Source organism: Furipterus horrens, unplaced genomic scaffold, assembly GCF_987537825.1.
Source record: "Furipterus horrens unplaced genomic scaffold, mFurHor1.1.pri manual_scaffold_6, whole genome shotgun sequence".
In the NCBI taxonomy this organism is placed as follows: Eukaryota; Metazoa; Chordata; class Mammalia; order Chiroptera; family Furipteridae; genus Furipterus; species Furipterus horrens.
Window position 1 is genome coordinate 160,146,357 of NW_028327176.1, and position 26,991 is coordinate 160,173,347.

General features: G+C 36.7%; 1 protein-coding gene across 1 annotated transcript; it reads left to right on the forward strand.

Annotated features, from left to right (window-relative positions):
- Positions 1 to 5,358: 5,358 nt before the first annotated feature.
- Positions 5,359 to 22,571, forward strand: SMPDL3A (sphingomyelin phosphodiesterase acid like 3A). Its single transcript, XM_090279806.1, has 8 exons — positions 5,359 to 5,606; positions 10,469 to 10,682; positions 11,586 to 11,730; positions 16,146 to 16,242; positions 17,007 to 17,176; positions 17,642 to 17,822; positions 19,150 to 19,274; positions 20,882 to 22,571. The coding sequence occupies exons 1-8, from the start codon at positions 5,495 to 5,497 to the stop codon at positions 21,200 to 21,202; spliced, it is 1,365 nt and encodes a 454-aa protein (XP_090135932.1). The 5' UTR covers positions 5,359 to 5,494; the 3' UTR covers positions 21,203 to 22,571.
- Positions 22,572 to 26,991: the final 4,420 nt, after the last annotated feature.

A 26,991-nucleotide genomic window follows, 5' to 3' on the forward strand; every position in this document is an offset into this window, starting at 1 on the left:
AATAACCTTGAGAGATTTTGTTGTTGTTTTTAATATCACTAATCTGTCTGGGAATTGTATATTAGAGTTTTAAATAAAATAGGCTTCTTATGGCATAAAGTAAGGCTAGAAAAGTTAGCACTTTGTTTAAAATACAAATTATAAAGGTAAGCAGAAACCCAGAGAGATGTGGATATGGCCCAGTTTTGGTTGTGACTTCCATAGACCATTTGTGATGCAAAGAGGAATTGTTGTGGTGGGTTGGGTTTACAAATGACCTTGTGCTAATAGAATAGGCAGCCTGAAGAAGCAAAATGATATTTATATATCATATATATATATATACACACATATATGTATGTATATATATATATAAATGTCTTTTTTAAAGTAAGTATAATCAAAATATACAATCAAAAAGTCACATAATTCAATTTCTTTATTGAAAAGTAAATAGTAAAAGAGAGGGACTTTTATCCTGGATTATAAAGATGTGTCTCCAGACAAGCACAGTGAGCTGGACTAAGTCAGTAAGAACGCTAAAATGGAATGTGCAGAGTGGGCATAAAGGCATTGGCATTGCTTTGTGTGGGAGTTGTTGGAACTGAGTTGACCAAGATAAAGAAAGTAAATACCTGTTTGTAACTGGCTGGGCTTTACATTTGTAAAGTACAAACAAATTCTTTTTTATTTTTTATAGAGAATGCTGTTGCTTTTTTTCTTTAAAAAAATTATTCATTTATTTTTTAGAGAGAGGGGAAGGGAAGGAGAAGGAGAGGGAGAGAAACATTAATGTATGGTTGCCTCTCACACACCCACAGCTGGGGACCTGGCCTGCAACCCAGGCATGTCCCCTGACTGTTAATCAAATCAGCGATCCTTTGGTTCACAGGCTGGAGCTCAATCCACTGAACCACAGCAGCCAGGGCCAAACAGATGTTACTTTATATTTCCTCATTTGCAAAATTCTTTTTATGCTTTTTCTCAAACTCACAATGTGAAGCAGAAAAGGCAGATACTATTTTTACTTTTCCAATGAGGAAATTGAAGATTAGATTTACATATCCAAGTTCTTATGACTAACAAATATCAAGAACTGGAAACCTTGAAAACTTCCCTTTTATTCCCTCTTAAAAATTAATATTTTTGTTAATTTTTTTCCTGAAACAAAAATGCAAAGTTTTATATTTCATGATCACACTTTAGTAAACCTTTTCTCTGTTAGCCTCTGGGGGTGCAGAGTGGGAGAAAAGGTAACTATTTTGCAGGACAAATTTGCAATATTAATTTTTAATCAACCCAGTGACTTCAGTAAGTTTCTGTAAGTTAATTCAAGGCCCAATTAACTTGCAGATATAAGTATGAGGAAACTTTCTTTAAGTTACACAATTCACCACAATGACATTATTACTTGACTTTTCTATTAAATGAAGCACAGAAAAATCTAAAGTTCAGCTATAGGATTTAACATTTGAATGTATAATTTTTACTGAATGTCAAGATAAAATTGTCTGGCTAAGGTTACCATTACTAAACTAGAGTCTGCCTTTGTTGTTGTTTTTTAATATTCTTTTTTAACACAGGACTTTACTGGTGGTAATCTGCAATGCAGGTTGAGTAGTAAAAGTGACATATTTGTAGTTGGGGGAGACCATGATGCTTGGCCCTGTCCCCTTAGCTTTGTCTTTGAAAGCATGAACCAGCACATGATGGTGGCCATCCCTCCAATTGCTCTGACAGCCTTCATAGTTGCTGCTCCTGGAGAACTGCTTTCTCTTGATGACTTTATCCTATGCTCTGGTCTAGGCAAGGACTCTGCTGGCCTCTCTATTCTTAAAGAAACAAGGCCAAGGATGGAGATTCAGCTTCAGGTCTTTATAATTAGGCCAAATAACAGTCTTCTGGTATTTATTTCCATAGCAACTTTCTCACAGAATGGAGAATGGAAAGGTTTATGGGTGGTCTAAATAGAAATAAAGTTACACTGGGCCAAAAGATCAAGAGTTGCAGTGATGGACCATAATGCATTTTTCAAGGAAGATAATTAACAGATAGTTTCGCTTCTTATGTGTTTATAGGGTCCTTGCAAATCATTTTTCTTCAAGCCATATTTTATCTTATATAGTATACTGTCAATGTACTAAACTTTTCTGGTTTGCCTTAAAAAAAAAAATATTAACAGAAAAGGAAAAATTTGCAAGCCCAAAGACAATTTGAGCAAGAGGCCCTGGAAGAACATTTCTCAAGCCAAGATCCCAAAATATGGAAATTGGGATAAAGGCTATCTTGTGAAGTCCAACCATAGAAACTTGACAATGAGTAAGCAGTAACTTCCTCCACTTACTGTACTGTCTCACCCAGGTACATTCCCTCATAACAAAATATACCTACACCTAGGACACAGGAACCTACAAATACATAGGGATAAGATTATACTCAGAGATGTTGAGGCACTTAGTAGAATAGAAGGGAGAATGGTGTTTCTACCCATTAATTTCAGTATATTGTCCTTTTTCAAGCATTTTTTAGATTTCAAAATGTGTAAACCATATTTTACACTTCCTTAAGAACTATTTCATAATCGGTTTACTTCCTGGCTTATTGAAAAATGAAAATTGCTATTTTTCCATTTGTAAAAAACTCTTTTCCTGTCTTTCAAAATGTTTAAACTAGACTCACTAAGTTGTTTTGCTGTCCTTAAAGGTGTTTGCTCTCATCCGTTTACCATTATTTCCTGCTCCATTTCCTTCCGTACTTTTATGGTTGTGATTTGAGAAACTCTGAGAGTTACTAAGCAAGAACTTGGTCATATGGCACCAGCTTTTGAGAAAAGGCTTTATTGTGAGGTTGACTGGCAAGGAGACAGGAGGCAAGGCTCAAATCTATCTTAGATCCAGGGTTTGGTTCTGGGGAGTTTTAAGGGGTTGGGGGAACAGGCTGGTATGTGGAAGTGCTGGTGGGGCAGGTTGCAATAGAAGGGTTTTGAAATTAGACCATTTATGGTAAGATATGATAAGGGGCTTCAGCACTGGATCTTTTTAGACAATGAACCTTTTGCTTCTGAAGGGCTTCTGGTCTTCCAAGTTCTGGCCATGTCCTGGTCCTTTGGTTTCATGGCCAGGTGTGGGGGACTTTTGAGGGAGCAACTTTGGTTCCAGGTACAACTAGAGGTCAAAATTCTCTCCACTGTACATGCTTTGGTTTTGGCATGACTTGCAGGTTTGGTCTGTCCTCTGAAAATCAACTCAGTATCTTGTTAGAAACAAGATAAGACCAGTTTGAGCTGGTTCTGTGGTTATACAAAGTTACCATTTTGTCCACCATTGGAAAGCATTTTGATTCTCGAAAGTCTTTTGAATTATCCAAAAGCTCAGGCAGGACTTGAGCTGAGCCGGGACATGAAGCAGGAAATGGAGGTAGCTTGATTCCCATTTCAAAGCCCCTTTCATGGTACATATTTCCATTTTATTACATAGGATACAAAATTAGTTTTTCTCTAATGGGAAACAAATAAACTACAAATCTTTTATAAGGTTAGTTATTCTGGAGGGTACTTTCTTCCCCAAAGGTATTGCATACCCTACCAATTTAAACTATATGCTTCTTTAGCTTAAAGGGATCAGCATTCTTATACATAGTATTGTAAGGAATATGGAACCCTCGGCAGTTTGGGGATCTCGGATTTTTTTGTCAGACTATTGTTAAAAAACAAACTTCAATTGAGTAAACCTGAAGATCTACTTAGCTGTTCCCAGTGTGTCTGGAAGAATCCACACCCTTTTCAGGACAGGATTCCTTTTTATAGGGGATTAATAGTAAAACCATAGGGTGGGTAGTCAGGTAGACCACCAAAAAGAACAGTGCATTCCTAGTTAACAATAGGCAGTTACTATAGTCTGTGGATTCATTAACCTTCTTCCTGGGTGCATAATGTTTGTCTGGTTTTCTGGGTAGTCAGCCACGCCTGAGGCTACAGAGAGTTAAACAGAAAGTCCAACATTTCCCAGACACCTTTGCTGCTGGAGCTATATTGCATCTAAAGTGAGCTCCCCTACAAATGCCATTTTGGGTCTGTGGTTTTCTCCTTAAGAGTATCTTCAAAAATTCCTTGGAAGAGTAAAATAAACTGTCTCTATTTATGACTTTCATGCATCTCTGGAATGCATAAAGCGTGATTCTGAGACATTGTTCTAACTCAGTTGTTAAAAACAAACTGTTAAAGAGAAAAACTACAGGCCCCAAACGGCCTCACTTGTGTTAAAGCTCATGATACCAAATGTAGATCTACTACCCGATACATTGCTGTTTCAGGTCTCCCAGAAATATAATCTTAATGAACCAGTCTGAAATTTTCTGGTAAACACCAATGAGGTAATTAATTCAGAGACTTTCAACCAGTATGCTGCAGGAGGTACACTAGTGTGCCATGAGAATTTTTAAAACGTGCAATACCTGACTATTTAGTCAGGGGCACTGACCTCTTCTCCCTTAGCTTGTCAAATAAAAAAAATGACAACCTCCAACACAACAATAGCTGCCTGGTGTTAATGAATCAAAATTATACCTATTTTTTTTGTCAGATTGTTTTTGGTGTGCTACATAATTTTTTAGTCATTAGTTTACATGTGCCACGAGAAGAAAAAGGTTAAAAATTGAAAATTGGTCATGTGGGCTCTCTCTACCTCACTCCCCCTAGAAAGAAGAGGCAACCTGCATGATAAAAAACCCTTGCTGCCTCCTCCCACCCAGGAAGTGTTGCTCTAAAAGTAATTTTTTATTTTCTTCTGCTAATAGTTTCCTTGTCCCACCCGTCTTCCTATAAAAACCTTTCTTCTTGTACGCCTCCAGAGCCCTTCTAATTGCTAGATGGGATGCTGCCCAATTTATGGGTTACTTAATAAAGCCAAACTGATCTTCAAGTTTCCTAGGTTGAATTTTGGTTTTTAACAAAGACCCCAAAACCTAGTGTATTGAGAAGTGGTTATGAAACATCACCATCTGAGCAGCTCCTGGAGGCTTGCAAAAACACAAATTCCTGGGCTCTGACCCCAGAGATTCTGATTCAATTGGCCTGGAGTCTGGGAATTTGCATTTCTAACTAGAATTCCCAGGTAGTGCTGATGCTGCTAGTTCAGACACCACACTTTGAGGTGCACCGTGCTGACCTCCTCCAAATCAGGATAATTCCAAGTTCTCTGTGTCACTTCGTGGGGAAGGCCCTCAGGTTTACAGCCAGGTGGCATTCAGCAAAGATGTTTTGCCTGGGGTTGGCCCAAACACATTCCTTCCTAGGCAAAACATTGACGCTAAGATGCAAAACGGCAAGTAGGTAATCATTAGACAGTTGCTGGAGGTCAGGCTAACCGAGTTGCTACTGACTCTGCTCTCGCACGTGACCGCTGGGCGTCTACACTCTCCCAGTCTTCAGCCTCTTCCCCAGCCCCGGGGCCTGCCCGTCCGAGAGCAGCCGCAGGACAGCTCCAGTCTGTCTTCAGGTCTGTGGCCGTGGCCCACCATGGCGCTGCTGGACGCGCTCTTCTGCTGCCTGTTGGTGGTCTGTCAGGGCCAAAGGGGCTTCGGACTGCCCCTGGCGCCCGCCCTCGGCCAGAGTCCGGCTCCGGCGGTGGGTGAGTCATCTGTGACCCTTTCCCTCCCGCGAGCCGCCCCGGAGCTCTGGGGCGGAACCGGCCGCTCAAAGTCAGAAAAAGTGCTCGGGACAGGCAGAAGGACTCCGCTGGGACGCCGGCCAGCTGAGTCTCTGACGCGCTGAGCGAGCGGAGCACGGAGGCGACAGAGGGACCGGATAGCCAAGTCCACCCGCTGGGAGGTCGGGGTTCCACAGGCAGAAGTGCCAGCGCCAGTGTGGGCGTTCCAAGAGGGCGCGCGGCAGCTGGATCCAGCTCCAGTGTAGTGGATTACTTTGTCTCTCCAGGTGTTTGTTCCCCAGGGAAGGAAGGAAGGAAGGAAAAGCTGCGTGCCTCCAGGAAAAAAGCTGGGAGTTGGATGTCCATTAGGGCCTTGAATCAGCTCAGAGCTGAGGGGGAGCTGCGGGCTTTCCCCGACGCCGCAGGGGTGTAATTTCACTGGGACGCAGAGTATCTTCTGTCCTGCTCACCCAGTTTGGTGGCCTTTTCTTCTCACTCCCGCAGGTAGAGTACGTCACAGCCTAGGTGCTGTCCACCCCTTAGTCTATTTTAGAACTCATAGGCATCTACTTTTCCCTTTACCTGGATGCTAGGCTCCCTGCGGATGGGACCAATTTCATTGGTTCTCAAAACTTAACACAGTGCTTGTCCCAGTGGCGGTTCTCAAAGTGTAGTCTGGGACCAGCAGCATCAGCATCACATACACTTATTAGAAACGCAAGTTTTCAACTCCAACTCTGGCCTATCTAATCTGAAACCCGGAGAACTGGGACCCAACAATCTGTTGAATAAATTCTCCAGATGATTTTGATAGGTGCTCAAGTTTGAAAAACACTGGTCCAGAATAGATAAATGTTGGATGAGAAATGTTACAGTGCCACCTGAGCCTTCAGTTTCAAAGATCAAGGTACCACACCTCCCAGAGTCCCTTAAAAAATAATTGCTCTGTTATTTAGAGGGCAAAAATTAGAGAGGTGGAGTGCTGTCTGTCCTATGTTTTAGGCATAGCTGTCTCTGAAACAACGCAGTGCTGAGTCCTGAAACCTCTCTCTAACTCTTGCTCTATCCTGTGACTTTGGAAATGCTCTGCGAAAAATGCCTGCTCTTGGAAGCTAAGTCTTCATGACTCAGCTGTCAGGCACTTGAAAACAAGAACTGTAAATCTGGTTTCCCAACTGTCAGTCATAACAAGAAATTGTTCCAAAACACTTACGTGTGCCGGCTCCTGCTTTTATGAAAGCTGGAGCTGTGCTTAATTAGGTGACTGTTTAGATTTGGTTATAAAACATCCCAGCTTGCATGAGATCAACCAATGGCGAGTTCACCATTTGCTTTTAAGAATCTGCTGAAGGCTTCAATGACAATGTGCTGGGGTCTAGTGGCTCTCCACTCACATCTCCATGTTTCGGTAGGAAAGCGACAGACAAGATTGAATAACCTAAGGAAGAGGAAAGGAAAGGGATAACTACAAAGATTTGCTTAAATGTTGATTCAGCAGTTTCACACTGGTTACATTATTTTACTTTTCCACTTGATGTAACCTCCCTCCTCCCTAATCCCAAAATGCTTGGATTTCCTTACAACACCTCTGCTCATTTGTTGTGTGTGTGTGTGTGTGTGTGTGTGTGTGTGTGTGTGTGTGTGTGTGTGTGCATGCCTGTGCAAATTCCCAGTCTCAGTTTCTTGTCTGGTAAAGTTCTGGTGGTTACAGGACAAAAGCCCAGGGAAGCTTCACCAGAGTGTGTTTAGCTGCAATTCTTTAGCTTTACTATGGCAGGAACTGCTGGACTATTTGGTAGGAACTGACATAAACAAATAAACAAAAAACATCTATTTTAAACAGCCAAACATCTAAATTATGGTTTACTAGGCTCTTTAGGATAAACTAAAACATTTTAAGATAAGCTATGTTGGCAACACACATATACACATGCATTTGGGGAAATCTTTTTAAAGATTATCTGCACAACAAGAAAGTAATTGTGGTATAGTGTACGGAACTTTGGATTGTTAACCAGAGAATCTGTATTGAAGTGTGGGCCTTCTCACAGGGCAAGTCTATGGTCTTGGACACACACACACACACACACACACACACACACACACAGAACATTTTGTACACAATTTTATTAGATGTGTGAGATGAGGCTTCCTGAGATTCATTACTCATGAATTTCAGATGAAGAGCCTGTCAGAGCTCCATTCTTGGCTACTATTTAAAGACATCCTTTAGTGCATCTAAGTAATTACCCCTCACTTATCTGTCTGACAATGCAATGTAGTGGAAAGGACATTGGATTACAAGTCTGGAGAGACTGGCTCCAGTTTAGCTTCCATTGCTGAGTCACCATGTAGTCTTGAGGAAATCCTGAAACCTGCCTATGCCTAATTAAAGAATGTTTGTTGAAGGCCTACCATAGGTCAAACATATTCTAGGTGCTATGGATATATAAATATAGGTATAAAATTATATCAGAGGGATGCATCCTTAATGTGTTTCCAGTTTTGCTTTATAAAAATTTAATATATTTATAATCTTGTGTCTCTTAATCGTCATAGTATCTCATGTAGGTGTTGTCAGTATCTATTTTACATGAGGAGAATGAGACAGGAGGATACTCGAAGGTGAGCACACACAGAGAGGAAGTGTGCACAGTGGTTAAGAGCAATGTGGTCTCTGGATTGAGATTTCCTTAATCCCTATCTTGGCTCTTTTGCATATGATACATGCGCCTTGGACTTAATGTCTCTGTGTTTCAGTTCTTTATCTGTAAAATGGACATAATGATGGGTTAATACACGTAAGGCATAAAAAAAGTACTAAATTTATAGTAAGTACTTAATAAAATTTTAACTATTCCTTGGAAATGAGGAAGTTTAATCTCAAGTTCAAGTTTGGGGTTATTAAATAATAGAAGTACAACTCTCTCTCTCTCGGCAGCCGTCCATCTCGAGAGACGATGGTGTAGCTTCTTAAGAGTCTATCTGCACCGCCGAAAATGGATGTGCAGTCCGACTCGGGAGTGACACGGTATCTGTCTCCTCCCGTGTTGAATCGACATCTTGCGATGACGCTGGAGTGTCCTCTCCAGTGAAACTGAAGCTACAGAGCCTGGGCAGGGTGATATGGAGGGTCTGCTGTTGCCCATGCAGCAGACCCCCCCCCCCCCCCCTTCACAGCTGAAGGGTCCAAGGGAAAGACGGAGTCAATACAGCTTGGCTTCAGGTGCGCCGCAGGAGTTGCCGGTGTTGACTACAACGTCAAACCGCCTTAGGGACTCCGGCTCCGGATTTTCTGTCGGGGTTTACTCCCTTAGCCTTTCCCCTGAAGAGGTATGCCGAAAGGCAGCGGAGGTTTTTTGGAGTCAGAGTTTTCCTTCTCTGATGTGCCCTGACTGGAAGATCGAACCAGCGACACTTAGCTCGCAGGCCGACGCTCAATCCACTGAGCCAAACCAGCCAGGATAGAAGTACAACTAACATTGAGCTTACTGGATGCCAGGCACTTTCTAAGAGCTTTACTTCTACTAAGTCACTTAACCCTCATGTAGTAGGCAGTAATAGCATTCCTGTCATACAGATGAAACAAGCCAAGAATGTACAGCTAGATTAGTAAATTGAGCTTGGATTCAAAGTCTGGCAGTCTGACTCTGGAGTCTCCACTCTTAACTATAACACTGTGCTCTTCTGTGTACAGATTACTATACCTTAACATTTTACAAATAATAAAATACATGTTTACACAAAAATGAGATGTACTATATATTTATACCCCAAGGGAGGAGAACCTCCAGAATGATTCCGAGCTATTTTCCAACTCCAGTTTGTGTGTTAGATAAAGTATGTCTAATCTGGAAATAAAACTTGAAGTATTTTATGCATTCTAGAATAAACTAAATCACTCTTAGCAAATGTTTTCAAATTAAGACTGAACACCAAGTAATTGACTGTAAGAACTATTTTATATCAACTTCTGGATCTTTTGTTTCCAAGTTCTTAGCTGTGAACTTAAATGTGTTATTAAATTACAACAATGTTGTAAAGAAAGAACCCAAATATACTTACCTTCTCTATCTTAACAAATTAACAGTTTCTATATTTTACTTTATTATCCCAGCTTTGGGTTTTATTCTAGGATTTGCTTACACACATACTTAACATTTTTCATATTTGTACAGATAAAAGTTTGCATTCTACCTGTTTGTCCCATGCTTCTAATGCAGAAGTATATAATAGAAGATATTCCTTTAATAAAAAGCTTATAGGAACTTCTGGCACTTACAGTTTTTGGCTTAAAGCTAGTATTAAAGTTTTTTTCCCCATTAATATTAAGAGGCAAGGTTTTAAAGAACATAAGAGGTTTAGTTTCTGGTTCTGCAATCTACTCACTGTGTAATCCTTACAAACCACATGATATTTCTATATAAAATTTTGAACAAGAAGCATGTAACTAAATTATAAAATCTTAAATTCTGGAAGGAAGGAGACATGCTATTAAAACACAATATAATTTAATTATTGACCTCCTAGAAGTATATCTCCATATATTTCATTATGCAACTTATATTTGTTACATAGTCATGGTAGGTAGTCATGCTCTCACAGAGTTCCTCAGTTCTGATACATTTAAGTAGTAAATTCTCATACATCCTTTCTTGAAATTCTCATCTTATAGGGAAGGATTGTGTTTAGCCTCAGGTCTTATTAGCATAAATTACTAAGGCTTCCCTCCATCATAGTGAAGAGCAACTCTCTGCCATCCTATTGTAAGTATGTGTATAGGAATACCCCCCCCCCCAAAAAAAAAGAAGTAGTTTTAACACCATTTATGTTCTAATCAACAGGAAAGTTTTGGCATGTGACTGACTTACACTTGGACCCTACTTACCACATCACAGATGACCACACAAAAGTGTGTGCTTCATCCAAAGGCACAAATGCCTCCAATCCTGGCCCTTTTGGAGATGTTATGTGTGATTCTCCATATCACCTTATTTTGTCAGCATTTGACTTTATTAACAATTCAGGACAAGAAGCATCTTTCATGATATGGACAGGGTAAGTTATTATGTAAGTACCATGACCATGAGTTACTCAACATTTATCTGTAGGGTCTGAAGTTTCATTAGAATGATGAATTCCATAATATTAATTATATCTTAAATGTTATTTGGGTTTAAAAAATACTAGATCAAATTAATCAACATCATTAGACATAAGAAAAAGATTAGAATTCTGGTGTCATTTTTTAGACTACGACGCTCTAGAAATATGTCTATGTTAACTAAGACATGAATCCATAAACAGTATATTTGTATCAGGGTCTTAAAGTATTTATAAAATGTGATACAAGTCTTGATTTAATAATAAAAACAAATGACAACATGGTAGTTAAACTGTGATAACAATTTTATAAGCATCATCCTCTGATGATATGATTAAATCATTCCTTCCATTATGATAGAGTGAAGAGGCCTATATTTCCTGTACCTGAAAGAGTGACTATGGCACTATTTTAATTAATTTACACACTTTAACTCATTTAATATTTATAATAAATATTATTTTCCCAATTTTACAGAAAAGGAAATGAAGGCACTGACCATCTGAGTAACTTGCCCAAGCATATATAGTTAGTAAGTGGCAAAGCTGGAATTTGAATCTAGGCATTTTGGCTCTGGAATCTGTGCTTTTAATTTACTAAAAATTTTTATCTCATAAATCTGTAGTCAGGGAGTAAAATCGGAAGGGATTTCTAGTTTATCTTTTTTAATTACACAAAATTTAAAAATAAGATTCTTTGTGGGATAAAGGTAAATGAAGAGTAGTTTATCAACTCTTTACATCTGTTGTTTTATGGTGGAAGTCTGCAATGATAGTACACAGAAAGGAATCACACATACGTCTAGTGACTTTTAATAGAAACTTATTTTGTTCTCTGTGATTCTTTTTCATGTTTAGGGACAGCCCACCTCATGTTCCAGTCCATGAACTCTCAACAGACACAGTCATAACGGTGATTGCTAATATGACCACCACTGTCCAGACTCTCTTTCCAAATCTCCAGGTTTTCCCTGCACTGGGTAATCATGATTATTGGCCACAGGTAAATTGGACCTCACCTAAAAAGTGCTTAAATGGTTTTTCCCATCACTAGTGTTAAAATTACGATAATAACTAGCTGATGTAGGGTGTGGGAGTGGGGATCATTGAGGCAGAGTGTGTTCTTAAAGCCAACAATCCAGGAAGGCAAGACAGTGTTTTGAAGACTTTAAAGTGACTCTTAATAAGTCATAAAATGTTATGTCCAGAGTGAGTTTTTGGTAGCACATTACCTAATTTATAGACTATTAATTTTTGCTTTCCTTTACAATCATTTTTAATTTCTCTTTTCTTTTGAGTAATTTTGTTATTTACTCACATTTCCGTGATAAAGTTAGCAATATAAGTTGATACTGACAAATGTTTACATTTTTCAGAATTTGAATTAGTCATACAAAGCTCTGCACACCTTAATCTAAGATAGATTGTGATTGAAAACTTTAAAAACATAGCCACTAGCATAAGAACAAAAGAGAGAGGTTCATGTTCAAGTCCAATTTATTTATTGAATAATTAAGATGTGATTCAAATCAGAGACTGTATTCAGAATATTTCATGCCTGATACAGTCCAAGCTTCAACTTATCAGAGCAGCTGTTTGTTAAACAGCCTGTGCGTAACAGCTGGATACCAGCCTTAGTTTCAGGATCTTGTTATAGTAGTACAGAATCTTAGATTTCTCCAGATTCAAGAAATCTCAAAGATTATTGTTTAATTCAGAGCTTGGCAAACCATGACCTGTCATCCAAATTGGCCTGCCACTTGGTTTTGTAAATAAAGTCTTATTGAAACACAGCTATGGCTATTTTTTTCTGTATTGCCTATGCCTTCTTTTGCACCAATGGCGAAGTAGAATAGTTGTGACAGAGACTGTATTGCTCGTAAGCCTAAACCATTTGTTAATTTGCCCTTTGGAGATGTTTGCTGACCCTGGTCTAGATCTACTCTTCATTTTGTAGCTGAGAAAACTGAGGCCTAGAAATGTTAAGTTGCTTGTTCAAGTGCTCACAATTACTCATGGGTGGAGCCAACATCCTGGATCCTTTGTGTGCAATTAAACCAACATCCTTTCACACCTCCCTTGCTCTTGCCAGACTCACATACTCAACATCTCTGGAACATGACGTTTACTTTCATGCCTCTCTTTGTCTACATTTTTTTTTTTTTTTTTGCTTAGAATATCTTTCCATCTCATGTCAAAAGGATGCTTCATGAAGGTTTTGGTTATATTAGGTCATCTAACCTGGATACAGTGATTTTGAAAAGTACTTTAGGGCAAACTTAAGTTTCAAGTGACCTCTTGGCACTGGCCTCCGATCTTGAGATGAACAATAATTGAGTCTTTGTGAGTTGGTCTTTCAACCAGTGGTCAACTTTTGTTACCATTGAGATGTTAGACCACACAGTACAGAGGCTTGGGGATGGACAGTCTCCAGGAGTTGGAGGTTACTCACATTACTTTTTTTTTTTTTTAAGGTTACTTTATTTTATTTTATTTTATTTTATTTATCTGTTTTTAGAGAGAGGGGAAAGGAGAGAGAGAGGGAGAGAAACATCGATGTGTGGTTGCCTCTCACGCGCCCCCAACTGGGGACCTGGCCTGCAACCTAGTCATGTGCCCTGACTGGGAATCGAACCAATGATACTTGTTTAGCAGGCCAACACTCAATCCCCTGAGCCGCAGCAGCCAGGCTACTCACATTACTTTTATGTGCTTTAGGTGACAGAAAGACTGGTACGGTGGAAAAGTGGGATTTAGAGCCACATTTACTAGGATTTAATCTTTATCTTTCCTTTCTTATAACAGCTTGGACAACTTAGATATTTCACTTAATGTCACTCATCTGTAAATAAGAGCAATAGTGCCCTCCTTGCAAAGTTTTTCTGAGAATTTGTGACACTGTATGGAAAGGGCATAGCTTTCTACCTGGTACATAGTAAGCTCTCACTCAGAGGAGTAGTGGTGGTTGTAGCATTAAGCTGTGAGATGGGATACATTTTTCCTAACTCTTTTGAGGAGTTTTTCCTCTTTATTCTTATCGCTATCTTCTTTTTATGAAGTCATGATGTCACATCTTATAATAATTCAAAGATGTAGGTACTACCCAACTTCTAAACTATATCGCATTCTATGAACAAGTCAGGTGAATTGCACAGCCTGCATGCTTTAATTAGTCTTGTTCTCTTTCTGCCTTATGACTTTATATCTGAAACGCTTCTGTTATTCCACTCCCATCCTTCCACCCCATGTGTTACATTTCAGGAATGTCAAATGTAATATGAAAAGTCCATAACAATTTTACAGGGAGACTGATACCTGAGGTTGAATTCTGGTGAATGTTAGTGATAAATAAAGATGATAAGCGTTATTTCCATTAAAACCTCATAAAATTGCTCATAAACATAGCTACGTAAGCATGCATATACAGATGCATGTCCCCACCCATTCCATCAGAAGTTGATACTAGTGTGGGCAGCCCAGGAATTCCTTCCAGTTGCCTCCCCAAAAAGCAATCTGGGCCAGGGTCCTCATTTACCCCTAAACTGGTAAGGCTGGTGCCATGAAACTTTTGGGTGGGTCCCACTGTATACCTCATTTCTCTGCAGTGGTCATGTCACAGCCTAAGAGGACTGAGAAGATAGCATGGTGCAATAGATAATTGGATGCAAGTGTGATGGTGCAAACACCTGGGGTTTAGACTCAGCTCTGCAACTGACCAGTTCTCCCTGGTTAAATCACGTAACTTCTGTGGTGCTGATTCTCACATATTTAAAATAGAGGGAAAAGTCTAGAGTGCTTTATACATATATAACTTTAGATTCTGCATGACCATATGAGTATGTTGGATTCCATATAAAAGTAAACACATGGCTAACACTTTAGGATTTTTGATGATGGTGATGATGATGATGATGACAACCAATTTTTAATCAGAATATAGATTGGCCTAAGCCAGTGTTTAATTTTCAGACAGATGACTCTGATCTCTGATAGAAACTAAAAATATGCTATGGATAATTAGTTCCATTTAAAAGAAGTCATTTGGTTATTACTTGCTCTGGATGTATTTATATTTTCATCATGTATTAGGCATATGCATTATGAACTAATGTGACTTGGGTGTCATCTTGAAAAATAACTAAGCATTTTAATTAATGCTGGCAAGGAAACTCATTAAATAAATAGGTCTCCATCAACGTACAAAAGGAAATGATGTTAGTGAATAAAATTGCATCAGTTTTTCAAAAATAATTTTTAAAACGAAGAATAAAAGCAATTATCCAATTTTGCAAATGATTTCTGGGTTTTTATTCAGTGTCTACTTTCTTAAAGTTTTGTTTTCTTCTTCCCTAGAGCTTACGTCACCATAAAGATACTTTACTGAAATATGATAAAATAGGAAGATAAGAGATACTTTATGATAATAAAACTAGTGTTTTATACTTCTAGTATACTATTAACAATCACAGCATGTTGACAAAATTTAGGTTGACATACGAGACTTCTTCAAATCAAATTTTTGTTGTTATAAATCATTAAGAAGTTAAGAAGCTTTATACTAGTGTTAACATGTCAGAGGACCTGATCTAATTTTCTCCATTCCTTTCACATGCTACTCTAGGCTCTGCATGTTCAGGCCCAGACCTGCCTCTGTACCTTCAATGAGCACACTTTCACATCCATCCCACACACTGGTCACACTAAAATGAATTCTCTTTTCTGAACGAGTATATGGCACTATTTTTGTGTTGACCATTGTTTTTGCCTTTTTAAAGAAAATATAGTCAATATACAACATTATATTATTTTCAGGTGTATAACAGTTAAGCAAAGTCATCACCATGATAAGTCTAGTAACCGCCTGACACTATACAAGTCTATTATGATATTATTGACTATTGTCTTTATGCTGTACTTTACATTTCTGTGACTTACTGATTTTATAACTAAAAATTTGGACCTCTTGTTCCCTTTCACCTCTTTTGTCCTTCCTCTCTGGCAGCCATCAGTTTGTTCTCTATGTCTGTGAGTCTGTTTCTGTTTTGTTTTTTATGTTCCACATACAAGTGAAATCATACGGTGCTTGTTCTCTCTTTCATCCTTTTTCTCTCAACTTGATTAATGATTATTCAAGGCCTGGTTCAAATGCTCTATTTTCTCTCCCCACTGACTCTTTGGACCAGACTTGATTTCTTGGTTCTATACTTCCAGAACCTCTGCAGTAGCACCTAGCACATTGCCTTATAGGTGACTGATTATATTTTGTCCCTGTCTCCCTAATTAAGTTATAAATCCCTTGATGATTAAGTCTATCTAGTGCCCATTTTTGTGTTTTCAGATGCCTAACATAGTAGTAAGCACTCAAGCAATATTTAATTCTTTAGTGTTTTAATGGCGAATTATATTATTTGTGGCCAGGATCAACTGCCTTCATTCACCAGCAAGGTGTACGATGCAGTATCAAACTTCTGGAAACCATGGCTAGATGAAGAAGCTATTCAGACTTTAAAGAAAGGTAAGGGAAAGATTCACTCATTTCTATTTTGCCTCTATTTTTTTTTTCAATTGTTTAGACTTAGGTCTTTAATGTTGGCTTGGGTGTGCCAATTCTGGAGAGCCTCTGTACCCAGATTTTATGGAGGCCATAAGTCATGCTTGAAAGCTGAGGAGACAGAGGCATGGGATAGTGGGTAGGCCCAGGGCAAAGACAGCAGGGCCATCTCAGCAGTTGGTGCTGACAGTAGACTCTTGGATGTTCTGTCACTACTGGCTTTCTGGTCTTAGTAGGGTTATGCCTTTAAGCCTCATCTCCACAGAGATTGTAGCAGCTCTGGTGTGTGCCATTTCTTCAGTTGTCTCTGGGAAGATCCGTGTGTGTTCTCATTCTTTGGATTTTGTATTTCACAATAATTCTCATTTTCACTTCTCCAATCATACAAAAATAGGAGTTTATACAGTAATTTTTCTTTTACAAAATTTAGTACCTCATTGCCTAGTGTCATTATATTTAATTTTATTTTCATCTGAATATGGGAAACAACTCTTGTTTCCTCTATGTATGGAAGTGCCAGCAATGGAGCTGGAACACGGTAGGTTTTCAGTAAGTGTTTGTTAAATCTGATGCTTATTTAATGACTGTCTATGTGTGTACAAACTAAACAATGAGAAATAAATATAATCATCCTGACCGGCTTGTAAACTGTAATTAAGAATCTGCGTTCACAGTGACTGCATATCTGTGTGTGTTTTTCTAAAATTTGTTTAAATTTGTTTTTATAGGTGGCTTTTATTCACAGAAAGTTTCAACTAATCTGAACCTTAGGATCATAAGTCTAAACACAAACTTGTACTACGGCCCAAATATTGTGACCCTGAATAGGAGTGACCCAGCAAATCAGTTTGAATGGCTAGAAAATACACTGAATATCTCTCAACAAAATAAGGAGAAGGTAGATTTCATAGACCAAAATTGTCAGAGGATAAACAGAGGGCTAAATTTGTGTATTTATTAAACTTGAGGGTGGAGCTCAGATATTAATAAAAGTATCATGATTTCAACATATTTTCATATGAAACATATTATAATTTATTTCTGTTGCTATTTGTTTTATTTTGTTTTGCTTTTAATGTTTTGAGGCTTGGTTGACATCAGTTGCTATAAAAAAAGTCTGATATTGAAAAAAATGGTGACAGATGTCACAGTTACATAATATCATCAACAGTGTATTTTAAATGAGACAAGTATAAATGTAGCGAAATTAATATTTTTCTAATTTTATCTTGGTAATAAATAAGAGAGATGGTATATTTGCATTCTAAATTTTAATCAATACACTTTTAATCTTGGGTATCTAAATGTCATTTATGACAAATGTGCAAAAAGATTCTCATCTTTCCTGTGTCTCTGTCCCCAGGTGTACATCATAGCACATATTCCAGTGGGGTACCTGCCCTATTCAACGAGCACTACAGCCATGAGAGAATGCTATAATGAGAAATTGATAAATATTTTTAGAAAATACAGCAATATCATTGCAGGACAATTTTATGGACACACTCACAGAGACAGCATTATGGTTCTTTCAGATGAAAACGGTAATATGACATTTTGTTTGTATCTCCCCAATCCAAGATACTAGATCATAGCAACAGATCTCTGGTAATTTTTACTGACTTAGTAAATTAAATGTTTCATTAAATCAACCTGCCAGCACCCGATTTTACTTAATTGCCTTCTATAATGGTATGGCGAGCGGCCAAATCATAGTTGTGCCTACATTTGGATTTCTTCCTGTTCGCTCCACAGGGCCACTGTCATTTTGTTGCTGTAAACACAAGAGCCTCTGAAACCCTCAGCTCACTCAAATTTTCTTTTACATCCTCAAGTTTAGAGAAACATTACTGTTTGATATTTACGTGCTAGACTCAAGTTTCTTTGAGATGACTTGTTTTAGTTCTAATTTAAAAAGCAAAGCACAATTTACCATTGGTTTAAAGTAAAATATAATGAGCTCTTACTTTTAAGTGCTTATCAACATTGTCACCTCAGCATGAAAAGAAAAAAACAGAAGAAACTCTAGCACCAAACAAAACAATGCTTATTTATTTTTAAAAATAACTTCTGCATAAGGGCAAAAAACTGAGAGTTAACAAAACAAGAGTTTTGATTCTATAGTATTCAGCCAGGAGAAAAATCAATGTGTATTTTTTTTCAGTAATTGGGTAACATTTTTGAAATGCTTTACCTCTTTCATCTCGAATGAGTGAACTTGGTAAAAATGATCATTTTTCAGAATTTGACAGCTTTTATACTCAGAAAAAAAATTTAGTTCAATGATATGTGTAAAACATGGTGACACTTTAATCAGATTTTTATTATGTAATTATTGGAATATTGTCTGAGGTAGAGGTACCGAACAAACTACTTTTTTGTAATAACTTGAGCTTTTATTATAGAAATTTTGAACTATATAAAAGCAGAGAGAATGATTTAAAAACCCTTTTATCATCATTTATGTTTAACATCTATCAAGATTTTGCCACATTTGCTTTACCTATCCATTTCTTAGGTTTTTTTTCCTGAAGTATCTGAAAGTGACTCCTAACATCAGATGTTTTAGCCCTACATGCTTCTGTCTGCATTGCTAAAGTACATGAGTAACTTAGATCATTATAGTACCATTAACTTACCTAACAAAAAATCAATAATAATTATTTGCTATCATTTAATACCAACCCATAATAAAAATGTCTCTGTTTTCTCACAAGTGTCTTTTTACAGTTGTTTCAAGTCAGATCCATCAAAGGTCATATATGATTGGCTGCTATGTCTGTTAATCTCTTAATCAGGAACTTGTTCATATTTTTAATAAGTTAAGCTCATTTCTAAAAATATATTTTTATGTGCATATGTTTTTTCCAGGAAGTCCAATAAATTCTTTGTTTGTGGCTCCTGCTGTTACCCCCGTGAAGGGTGCTTTACAAAAACAGACCAACAACCCTGGCATCAGACTATTTCAGTATGATCCTCATGATTATAAATTATTGGTAAGATGGTATAATTTTAGAAGTAACCCTATACTTATGCGTGTCTTTGTAGTTTTCATTAGTTTAGGTGAATGTTTTCAGCACAGCTATGTGTTGTTTTTATGTTAAAATATTATGATATGACAGCATTTTCTAGGTATGGGCTTATGAGGTCAGCCTTTGGGAGGCTATTTCTTTAAAACTTCTAAAGACTTCACATTTAGTTAGATGAAGTTTTCATTAGGTAGTGTTATCTGTGGACTTGTTTACCTGTTAAAACTTTTCACTAAGCCATATTTGTTATTAGTTACTCTTCCTTAGAACATAGCTGTGAAGGTGAGTTCAGGTTCTGAACCCATACTTTCTCATGAGCTGTATTACCTAGCTCCTCTGTTGGAATCTATTCCTCTGTAAAATGGGGATTAAAATATTACTGACTTCACTGAATTGCTGTGAGGCAAATATATAAAGCACTAAGAAAAACACTTGGCTCATAGTAAGTTCTCAATAAATGCTAGCAAAATTATTTTTTTTTTTGTGAAGGAAATGAGTTGAACATTTATTTTTGCAGTAAAACTTCTCTGGAGCTTGTCTGTGACTTTGCTTTAGATAAATTCAACATTGAAAGGCTGAACTTTTAGCTCATTGGTAGTATCTCTTTCAACACATATATTTGGGAAAGAACTTCTCAAAGTCTCGATGATGTAACTGTTTTTTTTTTTTTTTTCCCTAGATAAATCTTATAGGAGATTGCTCTTTTATTTCCTAGAGCAGGTTTTTAAGAAGAAGGTAGGGCATGGGAAATCTAATTTAATCCATAAATATTATATTAAAGAGGAGATAAAACAGTTGACAGATAAACTAGTTCAAAGGAATTGTTTTACAACTACTAGTTGCCTAGTTTTGAATCTGAACCTCAGATACACACACATATATATATATATACACATATATACTAACATAGAATGATGTCCCTGATACAGTGCTCAATAGCTTTTAAAAGTGCAAAACTATTCGTGTAGTGTGACTTCATTCTTTTAAGCCAAAAAATAAGAAATAGGTATATATATTCTAAATATTTACATTTGTTTTGTCCACAAAGTCTAGAACAACACACATACACCGGACTGCTGGTAAATATTTAACAACCTGTTCACTGGGGGAAGGAAAAAGCACTTTGGTTTTAGTGTTTGCTGAGTTTCATGATGTAAATACTCCCATCATGGCCAATTTCAAGCTTCCAAAGAAATATCAACTAACTGGCAAGATTCCTAAAAATCTGACAATAGGCTCTTGTGATCTGATTACAAACTGCCTCCAGTACACCACAGATATGTGCAACACTCTTAGTGTTGCTTCTTCTGAGGTTTGTTAATTGAAGGCTTTTTATTCTGTACATCTCTATATAATTTAGACTGTTTTATATTATGTTCTTTCATTATTTTTAAAATGAAAAAAGTAATGTAGATCTTCTATTGGTACTCTTTTTTATACTGATTCTCACCTTTTTAAATGACTACAGCTTTAAATTAAGAATGTAACATAACTCCTAGTAAGGACTCTTCTTGCTGTGCAGTACTTTATGTGCCCCCAAATGAACCAGGCTTTCTTACTGTTTTTAACTATAGGATATGCTGCAGTATTACTTGAACCTGACAGATGCTAATCTAAAGGGAAAACCCAACTGGAAGCTGGAGTATATCCTGACCCAGACTTATGACATTGAAGATTTACAGCCAAAAAGTTTATATGGATTAGCTAAAGAATTTGCAGCCCTAGACAGTGAGAAATTTATAAAATACTATAATTACTTCTTTGTGAGTTATGACAGCAGTGAAATTTGCGATGAGAAATGTAAGGCCTTTCAAATTTGTGCAATTATGAGTCTTGATCATAATTCCTATGAAGAGTGCCTCAAACAGTATTATTATATAAGGCACAGTCTATAGTATTCCACAACTTGTGTTCATAGGAAATGTAACGTTCTGTTTCTGAGGTCAATTTGTGGAAATTGTTACATAAATCTTTGTGAGTTGCTGAGTGGGCAAACATAATTCCTTTCTTTGTTTTCTTAATTATGATGTCCAAATGCAGATATTTTTAATATTCTAAATTTTTATTATATTGAATATCTTTAGACTGCCCATTACTAGAATGATGTCTGGAAGTAAATTTTTATCTTTCAGTTTATATAACTATATCTAATTTGTACTCTTGTTGAAATTGTCATTTTTACATTAAAGCAAATGACTTCTTCCTAAGTATGCTGATTTATTCTTAATATGTTTAAATCTTATTTTAGGGCTCCCCTATGGTTGTTTGCTTCTTAATAGTTTATCTCAAGCTGTTGTTTGTTTCCAGTCTAAGTGGAAAAATTGAAGTAGAATTAAAGAGGACAAGATGAGAGTTTTAGGGGAAGAAATGATTGTATACTCCAATACATTGGTTTGCTGGAGAAGACAATCAGTAGCCTTAGGTCAATCAATAAGGAGAGTAGAACTCATTACCTTTTGGGCTGGTTTGACTTAATATAAAAAATGACTTGTAGATACAAGATCTCATCACAATGAAACTAAATTATCTTAATTTCCAGAAGAGTGAGAATGTGAATATTATAAAATAAAAATATTATATCTCAGAAACTATCAATATTCATCCAGTAAACATTAAAAAAAAATTTAGGTTTAAAAATAAATTAGAATGTTTTGAATTTGAGAATACTGGAACAAAGCAAAGATGTATTGTTATAAAATAATCATATTATTTAGAAATGTTCCTACCTGCAATTATATTTGTTAGTATTGTCAAATGGCTGCATCATGAATTTATATATTCTTATACTTAATGGGCACATGTTTTAAGAAAACAGGCTTGTGCCATATAAAGAAAATTGGTGGAAGCCAAAGATGATGTGAGCTCACCTAGACAATAACTCATTAAGCAGCCCTCCTAGTGGAGCCTAGTGGTGCCTAATGGAACTCCAGCACTGAAAGTGAACAAGCTGGGACTTGCAGGATTGTTGTGCAGGAAATTTCTCATCTTTTGGAGACTTGGGGTAGTGAACATTTAGGGCCCTTCCCACATTATTCTACAATAACATTTTTTAGTCCTACCTTTTTTACTCAGTTTACTTTTACCTTGAAATACAAATAAATGATCTTAAAGGTCAGGTAACATTTAGGTACATTATCAGTAGTTAATTTTTCAATTCTAACGTCAGACCTGTTACAATGATTTATTGTGTTTTATTTCAGATTGTTTAATTACATAAAAAAATGTTATTATGTCCACAGTAAAATTTATCTTTATTTGCCTCTATTTATTAATAGTGCTTTGGCAAATTTGCAACATTTAACCACACATGGATAAGAAAGAAAGGGAGTAAAGGTGAGGGAAATGAGCAAGAGTCCTTCACAAGAGCCACTGATGTAGGTCGGTACAGAGATTTAAAAACAAAACATACCTGTTATATATACTAGGAAATATCTATCCGAATTATTTTTTCTGTTTATCATACTAAAAATAAATGGAACAGACATCTCCCATCTTGAACGATGGAAGAAAAATCTTCTTAGTAGGCTCAGCAATCTGCCTCGCGGTGCTTTGTCCTAGGATGCCATCTGATCTTGTCGCCAAACCCCTGAGAAAATTCTGTTACTCTAGACTCTTAGAAGGTAAGCTGAATCCTGACTCTCAAATATTGTCACATCTGAATAAGTCAGTCAGCAAATGACAAATACTGTGGGTATTCACTTATATGTGGACTCTAAAGAACAGAAGAAACAAAATTGAAACAGACTCATAGATACAGAGAACAGGCTGATAATTGCCAGAGGGGAGAGGGTTTGGGGGACTAGGTAAAAAAGGTGACAGGATTTAGAAGTAAAGATTGGTAGTTACAAAATAGTCATGGGGATGTAAAGTACAGCATAGATAATATAGTCAACAGTGTAATAACTATTTATGGTGGGTACTGGAAATATGTCGGGGGAACATTTTGTAAGGTATACGATTGTCTAACCACTATGTTGTACATCTGAAATCAATAGAAAATTATATTTAATATAAACTGTAATTAAAAAAATTAAAAGTAATAAGTCAACTCCAAGTCAAAGAAAAAAAAAATTTGTCACATCTGCCTTGAGTGATTCTTCCATGCAATGAGCTTTATGCTAAAAGAAGAAAGATGGAACTTCATTGGGCTAATAGTGTAAGTAATATAACTGCTTGCTAAATATACGAGAACTGCTTTTATTGTTAATAACATCAGGTAAAGTTGTGGGGGAAGAAGACGATAGTCTTCACCTTCCTTTAACCATTGGAGCTACCTACACCTTCCAAAAGAACTGAATGATTGCAAATAACTACATTGGGTCCATCCTACAATATAAGTTGAAAATTAAATTCTCTCTTGCTTAACACTTTAGTCTTAGAACTATACCTAAAAGGATACTCTCAAAATTATATAGTAAGAATCACGTATAGAAATAAACTTTGGTAGCACTATTTTCACAATTAACAATAGCACACCTGTTAACTACTTAAGCATATATCAGCAAGAGAATGGATAAATGAAATATTGCTTATTCAGAATATGGAATATTACACAGAAGTGAAAATTGACATGAATAAACGCCACAAGCATAATCATGAGTAAAAAACACATTGCCAAGGGACAAATACAATGCAATACCAATTATATAAAAAAATGCAGAGAGCTATGTAGAAGACCAAGAAGATATATATGTAGAAGACCAAGAAGATATATATGTAGTAGACCAAATTATATGTATATATACATATATAAAAGACAAAAATAAGGTATAGTAGTAAGATAAATATCAAATATGAGTGTTAGAAGATAGTGAATGTGAAAGTTAATAAGAGAGAGAAAAAGAAAATTTAAGTGTATTAGTAAAGTGTCAATTCCTAATACAGTCAATGGCTAATAGATGTTTTCTCTACTTTTCTTCATACATTTTTATGTATTAAATATACCACATTTACTTTTTATTAAGGGGACGTAGAATCCCGCTTTCAAAGCTGGATATTTTTACTTTTCTATTGAGCATGATTCCTAGTGAAAGTATGGGGAGATGGGAGGGCTTGAAGTCGTGTAACTGAGGGGGGTTGTAGGTGGGCTGAGCTGGTGGCAGTGGAGACAAGTGGCCCGTGATATATTTTGGAAGCAGCAGCAGAAGCATTTGTTCCAGAAAAGGGAAGTGGAGTTTAGAGACATAGGAAAAGAAGAGTAGCATGTCCTACGCTGTGGTAGTGAAGAGGGCTTAGTAAGCCGGAGGTCACTGGAGGTGACATGACAAGGTGTTGAGGTCAGGGCTCCCAGTTAGAGGCACCTGAGATCTGACTCCAGCTCCTTGACTCATTTCGAGTGAAGTCAAGGCACTTACCACTGTAATTCAATTTGCTTCATCAATTAAATGAGTTATAACATCACCTGATTAATAACGTTGGTATAGGAATTAAATGAAAATGTCAAGTTCACAGCTCAGTTTCTGGGTATAGTCAGCATTATGTAAAAGTTATGAACAGGGAAATGGATGATTATAGAAAATGAGGATGAAGTTCAGGAAAACAATCTCATACTTTTCAATGTTGCTCTGGGGAATATTCAGTTTATACAAAAAGCCATAACCATTAGGTTTTGGATTTCACAATTCTTCCTACAAATGTGTTTGGGGCTCCTTTGCTCTTCCAGGCACCATTCTAGGTGCTAGGGATACAGTAGTGAACAAAACAAAGATCCCTGACCTTGTGGAGCTCATTTTAGCACACACCCCTGTGTGTGTGTATTCGGCTGATTTATCAGGAACACTGATGGCCTTTGAACCACACCACACATAATTAAAACAGATATAACAATTAAAATATATTTAACAAAGTTATCTTCATTACATTGGACTTCATTCCCAGAGAACTAATTAGTGGGGGTTATAACTATCATGTCACAAAAGAAGTGTCAGAAAAACTAATAACTGTATTCCAGAGATGTCTGCAAAATTCTCCAATATTTGGGGAGAATGATAGAGAGGTAGTAATATGATTGCTGTGTCTAAAACCATGTACTTACATAAACATGGAAATGGTTATCACAATATAGAAAAAATTATATACTGATTAGTCTGTCAGGTGGATTTTATTATTTTGATGATCATTCTAAAGGTGCCTGTAAAATACTTACAAAAATCCTTTATGCATGTGTTTAAAAAGCGTTTATTCTCAGATCACTCAGACAGCAATGGAATTGTGCTTGGGACAATGACAAGAGTTACATAAAGGATTTTTTATAATGCATAAAAAATAATTTAATATATATTCCAGGATGGCCAATACAAGCTGGTTAGATAATTATCCCTTGAAGAGTTCTTTTTAGAGTTATATAAAGAAATCTCATCTAACAAAAACATATCCACCAATGGCTTGCATTTTTTTCCATTTCCAGGTTTGCAAGAAAATTAAAAATACATACATGTGCATTTCTGAGCATGTCACTGTGCATTAGCTAATCAGTTACTGCAACACGCTGCACAGAGGTATACCACCATTGGTTTCTGACATTAAGTTAGCTTCAAGCTTACTGGCTATGCCAACAACTAGAGGCAGATTGGAACCCAATTCCTGGAAAGCATTTGCAGAATTTACTACCTGTTTGCCTGGCACCTTCTCAATGGTGGGAGGTCTGGATACAGATTTGCCAATCCAACGGTGTCTTAATGCTTGACCTGGGGTCAGGCGGAGAGAGGGGTCCCAATGAATATACCTTTTCAAAAACTCATTTGTCTTCTTTCCTGTTAACCTCACAATTTGCTGCCAAGTGGTGTCAAAGCACAATAGCAGCAGCCTGATGTAGTTTCTGTTGACCTGAAAATTCATTAATTACCTTTTCTCTAAAAATCTAGCTTGAACCTTCAGCTGAGATATATGTGATTTCTTACAATTCTTTGTTTGCAAAGGGTTGGTAACATTAAGTTTAGAACATATATTAAACTACTTTGAAAATTATAAAAAGTCACTTAAATTTTTAAAAATATGGTCTACTCTTTATGATATTTTAATTGATATATTTGCTACACCAGGAAAAAACTAAGATCTTTCATTTAAAATCTTTATGTTATATGTCAGTTATATCTCAATAACGTTGGGAAAAACAGGTTTTCAGGTTAATAGGATCTCAATCCAGAAATTTTCTCCAGTCTTTGTAGAAATTTTTCAGAACTACATATATTTTTATGCCAGTCAGTGCTGCAATTGATTATCAAGTGGATTTGAACCAAGAGTGGAGAAGCTTTTTTAATGAAGGCTTTAAGAGGATTCACATTTAATTAAAAATAAAACATTTTCCCCTCTTCCAAAAAATTATTGTGGTAGATAGATCTTACTGATTTGCTCTCTCATTTTGCCTGATCCTTTTTAGTTATGAGTTCCTGTTTTTGCATTCAATTAAGAATCTTAACACAGTTTCTAAGCTTATTTTTTGGTTCTTGTGATGATTTATTTTAGAAATATAGCCCCCACTGGGTCTACAGACTCAGTGTTTTCTTTCCTTTTTTTTGTGTATGTGTGTTTGTGTGTGTTAGTTTATTATAATAGCTATGGTGGACTTTTTTCTGTCATGCAGCTCAAAGGAGATAAACTTAGTTCTGGATTTTGTCAGGGAAAGGAGAGTTTTCTCATTTGTGAAACAAAGATGTCAGTAATACTTCACACAGAAGGCTGTTGT

Coding starts and splice junctions, on each gene's coding strand:
- SMPDL3A (XM_090279806.1), top strand. CDS start 5,495: ATGGCGCTGCTGGACGCGCTCTTCTGCTGCCTGTTGGTGGTCTGTCAG. Junction 16,243..17,006: donor TATTCAGACTTTAAAGAAAG/GTAAGGGAAAGA, acceptor TTGTTTTTATAG/GTGGCTTTTATTCACAGAAA. Junction 17,177..17,641: donor CTCAACAAAATAAGGAGAAG/GTAGATTTCATA, acceptor CTCTGTCCCCAG/GTGTACATCATAGCACATAT.